The 12,648-nt window shown below is 44.2% G+C and overlaps 1 protein-coding gene across 3 annotated transcripts in view; it reads right to left on the bottom strand.

The window, feature by feature from the left end:
• Nucleotides 1-12,648, bottom strand: part of RALGAPA2 (Ral GTPase activating protein catalytic subunit alpha 2) — a 94,306-nt gene that overhangs the window by 39,890 nt on the left and 41,768 nt on the right. For all 3 annotated transcript variants that reach the window (XM_065633074.1, XM_065633072.1, XM_065633073.1), the window contains 12 exons: nt 12,253-12,381; nt 10,721-10,849; nt 10,093-10,151; nt 9,699-9,807; nt 9,440-9,550; nt 9,015-9,083; nt 8,706-8,843; nt 8,038-8,221; nt 5,986-6,757; nt 5,598-5,669; nt 4,529-4,652; nt 3,762-3,917 (listed from right to left, as the gene is read on the bottom strand). In XM_065633074.1, coding sequence (XP_065489146.1) covers nt 3,762-3,917; nt 4,529-4,652; nt 5,598-5,669; nt 5,986-6,757; nt 8,038-8,221; nt 8,706-8,843; nt 9,015-9,083; nt 9,440-9,550; nt 9,699-9,807; nt 10,093-10,151; nt 10,721-10,849; nt 12,253-12,381 — 2,052 coding nt within the window. The remainder of the gene's footprint in view (nt 1-3,761; nt 3,918-4,528; nt 4,653-5,597; nt 5,670-5,985; nt 6,758-8,037; nt 8,222-8,705; nt 8,844-9,014; nt 9,084-9,439; nt 9,551-9,698; nt 9,808-10,092; nt 10,152-10,720; nt 10,850-12,252; nt 12,382-12,648) is intronic.

The following is a 12,648-nucleotide window of genomic DNA, read 5'->3' as shown; positions in this document are numbered from 1 at the left end:
AATTATAGTCCTGGAGTCAAATGAATTGGACAAATCCAATAGCACAGCTCTGTCCCCACTTTGCGAACCCCTACAGCAGCTAGATTAGCTGCTAAAAATCTAATCTAGCCCCAGCTAACAAATTTCTGCAGCGAAGGAGCAAGAGTTCAGTGTGGGGTTGCAACCAGATTTCTGAATTGAAAAAGTTCTGCTATGACAATGGAGGAGATGGAATAAATCACTTAAAAATTTTGTAGCTCATTTTCAAACTGTTAGGTACAATTTAGGTGGAACAAGACACAGGAAGGTAGGATGCTGTTACTATGATTGATTTTCATTCTTGCCACAAGACAGATGAAAAAAATTTAGAAGCCACAATGCTGAACCCTACGGCAGCAAAAGATATCACCTGAATTTTGATTGTTCCACTAGAAAAAGATTTCTTCCAGGGCTAAGACTTATTTGGAGGGTTTTTTCTTTCCTTCCCTCCCTCCCACCCCAAATGAGCAATATAATATGTCAGCATATATGTCAAATAAAGGAATACAAACTGCCAATTACAACCATACTGCACAAAAATAAGGGGCCGAGTTCATCCTCAGTGGAAGTGCACTTATTCTTGTGAGTTCATACCAGAAATGAATTTATCCTCTTGTGTTCAGTAAAAATAAAGAACCATAATAACATATTTAAGAGAAATTGCTGCATCTGCTTAATTCCCCAGCCCCAGAATTTATGGCCTGCTGCACCGCTTCCCTGGCCAGCAGGTGGTCAGACCTTCTGTTCAGCTCCGCGCACAAGCCAGGCTCACGGAGCCGCATTGAATTCTTTCTGCCGGCTGGAGGCAAAACAAGCAGCGAAGGAACCACAGAAATGACATATTCAGAGATAAGGGGGACCTTAGATCCCAGATAGTATCCATGCAACCCTATCTGATGGAAGCAGGGGGAAGGCAAGGAAAAAAAAAATGTTGTGGCCCCCACTGCACCCTGATTGGCAGCACGGTAAGATTTTCTCCTCCCAGTAACACTGTCCTCTCACACCATACTGAGTTCTACTGCAGCAAGCGTTAAATGGAGCAGGTACTGAACGGCAACATCATAATCTGCCTTCCCCTCACATGCTGCTGTGAAAACACAGCATTAACAGAGCGAAGTAATAAACATAAAATAATTTTTGTGACCTGGACATACCGCCCCTATAATCTGAGGTGAGGATTCAAGCCCAGCGTGCACCAGCTGTTCAGTGAGCAAGCAGAAGCGTTAAAATACTCGCAATGATCCCGAGAGCTGCCACAATCTCAGAAGCAACGTTGTGTTTAATCACAACTCTTGACCAGGTATTGCAGAATTCGCAAGGGCAGCATCGACAAGCGGGGGAAATAAACACATTTTCCTCTTGCTTAAGAGCATGTTGCAGGCGGGCACGTGTCTCTCGTCCAGCACATGCCAGTTGTGCTCTGCACGCGCAAGGGCTGCCAAGACCAGCAGGGGACTCCTGCAGCCTGGGGATCGGTGTCGTACAGCGTCGGTGTCCTTGCCTTCACGTGTTTCGGCACAGGGCCCCCGCCGCTGGACAGCACCAGTGATGTGTCAAAAACTGACGCTTGTAGGGTTGTAAGAGTTCTAGCAGGATGAAATGGTTTGGATACCCACTCATGCTCAAAACACCGGTTTCGAACGCAGGCTAGGCCATCCATCAGCATTTTCAAAGAATCGGAGAACTACCAATCCTCCAGAAATCTGACAGTGCTTCTAACAGCATCTTGCCTCTGTCCTCTGGTGCAGTTTTGTAAAATTTGTTAAGAAGTCTATGCTAATTTGCACAGAAACACACGCTTGCTCACAGAAGAGCTGTGCCAAACGGAACAGAACCGTTGCGGGCAGGAGCCCTGGAAGGCTGTACCGTCACGAGACCTCAAAGTCACCTGGTGCCCCGGCGCTCCCAGCCGGGCCAGCTCCCCAGCTCCATCCGCCTGCTCACAGCTTTGTTCCCTTCACACAACACGCGGTTTGATCCCTGCGGGGTTCCGCTCCTATAGCAGATTTAAGGGGTTTTTTTAAAGTCTTAAAGCAATTATTTTGCGGTATTTTCTGTGGATAATTTGTACTGGAGCTGGCCTTGTTTCCTAGCACTTCAAGACTTGGAGGCTGGCGACTACTAAATGCTTTTGCTTTTTCTTTCTCACAAAGAATTCTCTTAAAGCAAACGCCGGGAAGACAATTAAATAGAATAACCAGACTCTCTCAATGTCTGCGTTAATCCCTAACGTGGGTGGGAATTAGGGGAATTAGTAAAATAGACCACTGGCAATTAAACCCCGTTTTTCCCCCTGTGGTAGCCCTGTCAGCCTGAGCTCTCTGCTTTCCCAGGTCCGTATTACTCAACAGCCAGACGATATTGCACTGCCTCTGCTATGCTAACATAACATCCAGGAGCCATGGCTTACAACGCAAGATTAGGCTAAACGACCACAATTTGTGTAGGAAAAATAAAACTGGGAAAGACACGGTAGCAGCTCTCAAACATAAATAAGTCTGCTGCAAAATAATCCGTTCTCCATATCCATGCGGAATAGGGTAAGAATAAATGGGCTTAAATTGAAGCAAAATAGATGCTACAAAAAATTTTCTCATGGTACAAAAAGTGGAGCATAGGAACACGTTGCCTAGGGAAACTGTAAAGCATTCATCACTGGAGTTTTTAACTACCAGCTAGATAAATATTGGCCAGGACAATTAAAATACAAGTAGTCCTACCTTGGTGAAGTGATAGAGACTATACAGCCTCTTAAAACATACCACAGCCCTACTTCTCTACCCTAAAATACTCAGATTATTTTTTTCCATAGCCATGTAAATCCACTAACATGAAGATAATGAGTTGCATACATAAAGAGAAACATGTAATTTTGTTGACTTTTTTTTAATGACAGACATTACAATAAAAAGGAAAAAAGATTTAGCTTTATTATTAAATGATGGGCAAGTTTTCAGGACTGGTAGTCAGAAATTCCACCTTTGTATTTTGAGGAAAAGCACATGTTATCTTGAAACTGGACAACAAATGCAATCACCCAGTGACATACTTATAGATAATTTTCAGAGCACAATAGCCTCACATGGTAGGCTGGGTGGCTGTAGTAGCATTATTAACGCACATTAACAACCTACGTGGGACAAATTGCCAATCCTAATTAAAAAGGCAAAGATTTGGTAGGCACCTAAAATCTTCTTTGACTGTAAGCAGCAGTTGGCAAGCACCGTAATCTCAAATCACTCCTTGTTAGTAAAGACAAACGACTACGTACCGATACCAACACCACTCTGGGCTGGCTTCTGCCATCTTTGCAGCCGAGTCTGCTTGTCAGAATTGTGAATAACCACATAATGGCTTTAAATATCAGCTGGCTGCTTTGGGTACTGTGCTTGTCGCTTCTCTTTCACTTTTCTGTTACACACTGGACAATCCAGCTGTAAGGTTTTATTATGCTGCATTTGGTTGTTTTGTTCTACCAAACGACAAGTTTTGGCAGGCAGACAACACACAAATGAAATTATTGCTAATATTATTACTAATGGTAGTATTCAAGGCTACCATGGAAATGTTAATTATGTTTCAGAATCCAGAATTTAGATGCCATTTAATTCAGATAATCTGGCTGCAGAGCAGCACGCGGCACAGCAAAGATGGCCAGCTCGGACCTGCTAACACAGGCTGCTTTCAGTTTAAACTTTAATTTAAGCACTTAAGACTACAGACAACTACAGCAAATTATTTACCTTTTTGGTCAGTGAATCGTCTGAGTCTGATGGCATTCTTGTAGACACGTGAAAGATGATTTCCACGGTGGAGGTAGCATAATAGGGCGCCGTCTGTCCCGTGCTGCCGTTGCGCTGCAGGCCACCCATGAACCCGCCGTGTGTCGAAAGATCAACCTGATAGAGTGAAAGTCATCATTAGATGAAATTTGAAAAGCCTGATGAATAATCAGTATTTATTTCTCTATCAAGGCTTGGTGAATTTACCGCTCTAGAATTAAATCCTTAAACATGAAACGCAGCTACTAGACATTTAAAAAAATATACATGTTCATGTCATTTAGGTTACTGACACACCATTTCAACAATGCAAACTAAAACCAAACGTTTTCATCCGTCGTAGAACAGTCCTGTGGTTGGGTAAGGGGTCTGACCACATAAAGGGCTAAAAGGAGCTAAAATTAAGGAAAAATTATGTTATAGCTCTTAAGGATGCACGTGCAGGAAGCAGAAATGTCCCCTGCAGCACAGCCTGTCCCTCAGAAACAGGCAGGATGTGTTCATCCACAAGCAGCACGTGGATCACCACAACTCTGCTAAAAGGCAATCTAAGTACTGCTAAATGTGAACACGTATTAAAATGTATCTTTTTTTTTCCTTTTGAGAATTAAAGAACACACCGCAATACAAGTAGTTTGTTTTCCATTTACCTATTCTAACTGGTTTACACTGATGTTCGTAGGTCTCCAGATCACGTATGTTAGCTCGCCTAAATTTCTGACTCTTACCTCCCAGCCCAGCCCAGCCACAAAGTCTTCGTAGGCCTGGCTTCCCCTGGCGTTGGAGAGGATGGAGGACTTGTCCTCCTGGCCTTCTGCAATGTAGAACACTGCAATCTTGTGGGTTTCGCGGCTGCAATCACATCAACGATGGAAGTTAAACAAGTTCGAGCTCAAAATTATTTTTTAGATCACCTGCACCCAGAAGCTATGAACAGGTTTAACTCTACCTGTCCGTTCCTTCCACACACACAAACACATCTCCCCGTTTCAGCTGCAGAACTGGATTTTGACCAGTTGTTTCCCCAGGACCAGGCTGCAGACACCACCACTCAGAGAGCAGAACAGCCTGTTCCTGCCGTGCATCAGCAAAACAACTGATGAGCAGTCTGGGTTAATTACTCACACCTGTGCAGCCTTGCCAGCCACAGAGCACACAGGTGTTAACGGGGCCATCACTCACCTACAGAATTTTAACCATAGGGTGATGATACATTAGAAAGAAAAAATATTATTGACTTTCAGACCCTGGGTTGAGTTTTACGAGCCTGACAGTGGCTGTTGGCTTCTTTCAAAACGAGCCAAGCGGATTTGGTATGAAAATTTTTGGGATACAAGCAAAGGGGAACTCTGCAATGCTGCAGATGTTTTTCAAATAGCTGTAATGTCAAATAATGAAAAGCAAACCAGCCGCTGCCTGGCTGCAGAGCAGTTGAATGGAGATTGCCCCTAAGATACTGCTCTGACACAGGCATTCCTCTGCAGAACACGGCGCTTCATGGGAGCTGAGGCCACAAAAAACGTTGGAACTTCTTCCCTCCCCTCCCAGCTAAAGAAAATAGGAAATAGGTTGCTGTGTCTTGTGATTTGCTACTGATTTTGACTTCTATGTGTATGGTATCAGTGAAAACAGCTTCTCTGTCTAGGCTACAGAACTCTTTAGAAACAGACAATCCATTTTTCATACAAATATTTGTATTGCTAGCACATGCGACTGTAATGAACTTTTGGGTTTGGTGACATTCTTTCTCTGGAAACACTAACCTTACCAATGGTGTGTTTAGTAAACATTACGTACCATTGTCGTGAATCCAGATTTTTCAGTTCTCGTAGTAATTTTGAATTTTTCTTAAGAAGATGAAAGCTTTTTCTATAAATATATAGATAAAAAAAAAGATTTGAAGGAAAATGCAACGATACAGACACAATATTTTCCTCACTCAAATAGCTAAGAGAAAGGAATCAGATTAACATGACTCAAATGACTTTTAAAAATTATTATTATAAACAACCTGCAGATGTCTATTTGAAACAGTCCCTGGACCAGGTCTACGTAGAAGTTCAGCAGCATGCTCTGACTACCACCTAGCTATATGGTTCTCCCTTTCTTAAGCGTGTACACGCTTAGGAGTACAAGTGAGAAGAGCAGGAGGCCTGTAGACACATTGTGGACCCGCTCCGCCTACCTTCTGTCCCAGGAGTTCATCCCCAAGTCATTCAGCAGGAGCCGACAGAAATAGAAGGATGCCTGCGGTTCAGCAGGACGTGGTGGCTCTTGCCGGGCCACTTTCATGCTGAGGTCTGAGCTGCGTTTCAATATATACTCCGTTTCCTGGGCACTCTGCCTCATCAGCGCCTCAGTGATGGCATTCTCCTGGTCGTAGCTCATGCCGAAGGGCGGTGGCGACGGCTCGTTCAGCTTGCGCTGGGGATGCAGGAGGCACTCTGGACTGGTGCTCCCAATCTGCTCCAGCAGCTGGTCCAGAGCATCTTCTCCTTCTTCCGCCTGAGAAATGTCTTTCCGGGAAATGAAGTGGCACTCGGGGTTTCCTGAGATGGCGAAGGTGCTGGGTGCGCGGTGCCGCGGCAGGCAGCCCTCCAGTGGGCCGTACAGCACCCTGCCATCCCACGAGTACTTCCCCGAGATGTCCCGGACAATCACTCTCACGTCCGAGGGGGCTGCGGCTGGCTCAGGGCCCGGCTTCTTCTCGGCAGGGATCTGGAGGTAGGAGATGAGCGTGCTGTCGTTGAAGACGAAGAGCTGCAGGTTGGGGCTGCGGAAGACTTCCGAGGACAGCTCGGAGGCCTCCACGTAGGAGTTGTCGTGGTTCTCGCTCAGCAGGCTGTGCAGGACGGCCGGGCCCCCGCTCAGCGGGTAGTGGCTCAGGTGGTTCACCAGGTGGGTCATCACCATCCGTGCCGTTAAGGGTATCAGTTCCAAGTTCCTCCTCCTCTTCTCTAAAATGATCAAGGAAAAGATCATAGTTCAATAAGAGCAGCAAGAGGTAATTAAAAAGAGCACCTGCAAATTTCTGTCACATTTCAGAAGCTTGCCCTTCAGCGTTTTACTAGCCCCAAAAAGCCAAAATTCTTCAGCCTCCTCTCATAAAAAAGGCTCTTTATTCTATTCTTGAATCTCCCAGTAGTAAATCTCTGAATTAATCTTCTTCAAAAACAAGCAAACCAAAGAACTTGTAGGGCATTAGCATATTCAAGATGAGAAACATCTCATTCTACCTAAAACACCAAATGTACCTGACACGTAACTTTATCTTTCTGCTATTCACGACACACCTTACTCAGCAAGAAATCTGTGTAGAATAGGTTTTAATGGTTTTAACCTTTTGTTAAAACTAAAAGTACATACACAGAATCAAAGAAAATAAGTGGTAGGATTGAAAAATAGTACAGTATCAAAACCAGAAAATTCTATTTCAAAGCATCACTGTCAATCCAAAATTATCTTGCACAACTTCATATTGCATCTGTACTTTTGATTCTTCCGCAGAAACACGTTAAAGCATATTAGTACATGAAATTACTTAAAATGGACCTAATCGATAGTTGACCAGCCATTGGTTTAAAGGCTATTTTTAACAAGTGCTTGAAATAAAGATGATCTCCATGATAAATCACTTGGAGATACATTATTCCGTAAGTTTCGATGCACACTTCTAAGCTGACTTTAAATAAAGTTAGTAACATAACATTCCTAGATGCAAATAATCTCTTTCCACTTTAGACACAGGTAGATTGTCAATCGGCAGGAATGGCATATTTATGCAGCTGCAGAATTTGGTCCAAATCATACATGTTCTTCTCACATCACTCCAAAAAGGCAAATTAGCTGTTACAATGGAGTCTTTTCTACTGAAAAAATTCAAGGGCAGCTGCACGCTTCTGAAAGAAGTTTGATTTGGGGCCTATTTGTTGAATTTAATTCTCTGTACTAAATTATAAGCAGCACCAAAGGCAAAACCAGCTTCTTGGTCTATCCTCTGTGCAAATTTCTCGCCATACAGCAGCACAGTGTCATTTTCCTTCTCCTGTGATTCTCCTAATGCACGATGTCAGCAGCAAACTCAAACATCCTATGACAGAGGCAACTGAAAGGCGCTAAAAAAGGGCGCTGCCCAGTTTTCCAGGCACGGCTTGCACACAGAGTGAAGATGAGCATGTTTTGGAGGCAGAGACAGAACCTGGGAAGCTGCTCGTCCCCGGGCTCCGCCAGCTCTTACCCTCGGCGACGGTGAGCAGGTTGCCCAGGTCCGTGGCGCAGGGGCACTGGGCCGGCTCCGAGCTCCGGACATTCCCCAGCGGCAAGAACGGGTCGTAATCGCTGGAGGAGAGATCCGCCAGGCTCAGCACGTAGTGGTTTTGCTGCGTGTAGGTGCTGGAGCCATTCACGCAGCAGTGCAGGACCTGCGGGGACAGCAGGATGGTGAGAAGTGACCGTGTACACTACAGTCCCCAATTAATGTGTTCAGTGAGTGACCCACCGCCCTTTTTACATCGTGAAAGCCAGGACACGCTACAAAAACCATCTACATCTAAATACAGCATTTTTAAAATAATGCTCTTTGTCAGCACTTATTTCATACTTTAACAGCTCACTTCAGGACTCCAGCCCATTTCAAATAATTCAAATATTTCTCCAAAAATTATTTTCAGTGGCTCGCTATTTTAAGCATTTTACCTTTCTCTCTTCACCATCCTGTCTATTCTACATCTCTGATCTTCTCAACATTTTACATTGTTAACTTCTCATCTGTATGAGTTCTGCTCCAACTGTGAGAATTGATGATATTCCACAGCTTGCTAAAAATGCTCCTGTGCCCAACAGGATCTGTGAAAGGCACCTCTAAACACCTGGACGCAATAAATCCCGTTCATTCCTCATACTCACTCTGTAAATGTAGTCCAGCAAAGGCGCTTTGGATGCGTGTTGATCTTCCAGAGCACCCGCAGACACCGGCTCCAGCAGCACTTTCATGGGTAACGCCATGCACCAGTCCAGCAAGCAAAGCAGCAACGAAACTATAAACTAAACAGAAACGTGCGACGCAGTTTTTAGGTATATTCTATTAAATTCAGTCCAACTTAAAGGTACGAGTTTGAAAGTTTAACACACAACTCTGGTTCAAAGTGAATTCATTCAATGCCCGTCCCGAAGCGCACAAAGTAAGAATGCAGACTGCTCCTGGCAGTGACGCACCTTCTTATCTGCTTCCACGGAGGAGTATTCAGCGCTCGGCAAAAGAAACGCGATAGTGGCCACCAGGATCTGCATTGAAACAGAAAAAATCCCAGAAAGACATTTAACTTCTTTCACTATTAAAGACAGAGCATGAACTTCGTTTGAAAAGGGTACGACAAAGGGTGAATTGTCCTGGGAGCATCTAACTGCCCTTGGAAAACAACGTCCAAGTGAAACCAAGGTTTACTGAGGATTTTGGAAATAAATCACTACAAACAAGAGAAGCACGCCAGTCCTAGGACTCCAGCAAATACATCACCTAACTAGAGCTGCAGAGGAAAGAAAACGTTAACGAAGTCGCAATTAGGGTGGCTCAAGTAAGGAATTAAGAAAACTATTTTACATACAATTTCCATACAAACGTTTTAAAGAAACTGACATACTTCAGTGATTTTTCTGGACAGAGAGGATTCGTACTTCTGAAGCTTTTGCCAATAAGAAACCAGCAGCTGAAGAACATCACAGGCTACCTGAGCTACCAGTTTATTAGAGAACTGGAAGACAAGAAAAGATAATTAAAGGCCAAATAAAATATCCAGACAACCCAGCAGACTGTGGTCCGTATAACCAGCTATTATTTTTAAAAAATGAAAATACCTTTTTTACACAATGTTTATTGATTAGAGACTGTCACAGTAATACCTTCAGTGTCACACCTATGACATTGATTGCCTCCTTCACTTGGGGATGGTTTGTGCACTGCGTTAGCTCTTCACAGATCCAGAGGCCAAGGCCACAAATGGCTATGCACCTTTGCAAAAAGAAGAAGTGGTTTGGTCAGAACTTTCAGAAGAATATCGGAAAAAAAAAAAAAAAGAAAGAAATGCACAAAGATGCGGTCTCTCTTTTCCCTCTCTCAGGTCACAGAACAGGTCAACACCCTCACGATATGGAGTGAACCTCACTCAATAGGCCTAAAGTGAAGAACTCATCCAAACGGCAGCAAACCACAAGGCAGCAGTAACAACTCAGCTGTACAAGCACGGAAAAAAAAAAAAAGAGACTTTCCCAGTTTTTCTTTTACTCGCTATTTTACCTTGCAGCTTCACTTGGCTCCTCTGTAGCATTCTTCAATAAAATATTTATGAGGTAGCACTAAAATAATAAGATAAATTAGAATAAGCGACTTTTTCATACATCCACTTTATTTAAAGCTGTTTCAGTCTCAGGGTGTTCCACTGAAACTAATTCTCAGCAAAAAAACTACTCACGTAAGTTCTGTCTAATAGTGGAATTTTCTTAACATTTCACTATAATACCAATAACACAAAAAACATCTCCCGTTCTGCACACCCCGCATGTCTGATAGGACAAGCTAATGTACACAGATATAATGAGTGGACACTTTAAATAACACCACCAACATCGTTTAATGAATTGACCTGACAGGCATCTGGCTGGAAAACATCACATTTGATCACAGCCAGTTCACTCTCCTTGAAAGTAAAATGTAATTTGCAGTATCTAAGCTTTGTTAATTTTATGGTGCACGTTAAGCAAAGCAATGCTTATCAAATAAGTACAAGTAATGTGTGCAGCTGGGGGGTTTTGAGGAGAAGGAGGGGTTTATACTTTAAACAAAAAGTGCACGGTAAAAATGAAGTGACTATATATGAAAAATACATTAGGTCGCACAAGGATTTACTAATAAAACGTGACTTTACCTTCACATCTGCAGTTCCTGCGATGATTTCACCGGATTCTGAAACGGGCCGTAAGAGTGGGATTTCTTGGTAGATATTTGGAAAGCAAACGAGAGAACCAAGGATGGTGTGAGCTTCTGAGCGGGGAGCCTAACGAAGGAGAAGCAGACAAAAATATTCATAACAATGAAAGCTTCATCAAGTTATGGAAATGACCTGAGCGCTGGGGCTGGTGTTTGTCACCATCAACACTCGGTGCGCTGTACTCACAACGCAACGATTCCAGTGGCCTGAGGAACACGTCCTGGTACCTCTTCCTTTCCAACTCCAGCGGCAGCAGCACAAAGCTGCGCCTAACAAATCCTGACCTGCTCATGCTCTGCTGCTGTGAGCTCTGCCCATTTCTGAGGCTGAGCTTCTCCTCCAGCAGGGACCTAGCCCTGCTCCTACACGTATTCTACATTTTTAACACCTCCTCTGTCATTACACAATCCAACTATCAGCGATTTGGTGTCAACACAAAATACAGGACAACCTAAAGAAAAGCTGAGTGAGAATTTTAAGCACTAACCCAGCACCACTATTAACTGGTTGTGGGACACAAACGGCAGCACAATGCACTCAAACCAACTGCACACATGATAAACATGTGTAGAGAGATTCCTACTTCAATAAAACCATCAAAAGCAAGAAGGCATGAGCCATAAACGCACTAAGTACTGCTATATAACCTTGCGTAACGTTGAAAATGCAACGCACACTACATTTTATGCTTGCAGGAGAAACGGAAGGCGGTGTTGTGTTGGTTTTTGTTTGGTTGGGTTGGTTGGTTTGTTTCTTTTCCCATGGAAAATGAAGTTTTCATTTCTTATTAGCACTTTAAGCCTTGGATCAATGACCAGGCTGATGGGTTTTTTCCAGAGATGTCAGAACGGCCGTAAACTCTGTGAGGACGCCGGCAGAAGCGCGGCGGGGCTGCCCACGCCAGCCCTGCGCAAACACGGGAGCCCTGTCCCCGCACAGATGGCAGGAAAAGCACTTGGCCAAAGTGCACAGAAAGGGCTCCCTGAACCAGCATTTCATGTACAACAAACCTTTCCAGCTTTGCCCAGGACTGCCAGACCTTTACCCTTATTTTGGCATCCTGTCGCTGATTTGCTATTTTATTTGCCCATCACTAATCTAATCAATTAGAATCACATTTCTATTAGTGTTGATATTTAGCAAGAAATTCTGTATTACCAAAAGGGCTCCCTGTTTTCAACATCGGCTCACTGCAAAAAGCTAATGAGACTCTGAAACCCAAGCAGTGCTTTGAGCGTGCAGGTGCTGCGCTGTTAGCGAGGATCTGACTTCCCACACCTCGGCCTTTTGATGAAACACCTCCGCAACACCACCGTGCCACCTCATCCCACGGTTCCGCACATCGGCTGCCATGGTATCTGCCCCAGGAGCCTCGTTTGGCGTTGCGCTAACGAGCTGACACCTGTTGGAGCGCAGACATCCCGAGCTCGTTAGCGGGCGCTCCCAGGGGCCGGCACGGCTGCGCTCACCTCGGGCGCCTCGCTGCTCAGCACCCTGGCTGCCGCCGTGATGAAGTCCCCGATCAGCAGCGTGAAGCCGGGCAAGCCCAGGAAGAAAAACCACGGTGGGCAGTGCTTTATGACGGTGTTCAAGATATCCTGGAAGAGAAGGGACCTGTCTGAGAATAGAAAAACAAACAAACAACAGCAAAAACCACACCAAAACCAAAGCCTGAAACCAGAAGGGAGGGTTTGACAAGCTTTAACTCTGCAATTCAGCAGTTCCATCCTAATCAAGGTGATAATTCACAGAGCCACATGGGTCGATGTATAACTGATCATCGAGTAACAACTGCTACTTTCCTCTGCAGATGCATTTAGTAGAAAAAGCGCAATTTGTATTTTGGTAGTGTTTGTAATCAAATT

Source organism: Caloenas nicobarica, chromosome 3, assembly GCF_036013445.1.
Source record: "Caloenas nicobarica isolate bCalNic1 chromosome 3, bCalNic1.hap1, whole genome shotgun sequence".
In the NCBI taxonomy this organism is placed as follows: domain Eukaryota; kingdom Metazoa; phylum Chordata; class Aves; order Columbiformes; family Columbidae; genus Caloenas; species Caloenas nicobarica.
The sequence above is the reverse complement of the archived record's forward strand: the minus strand, read 5'-3'. Positions and strand labels throughout refer to the sequence as shown.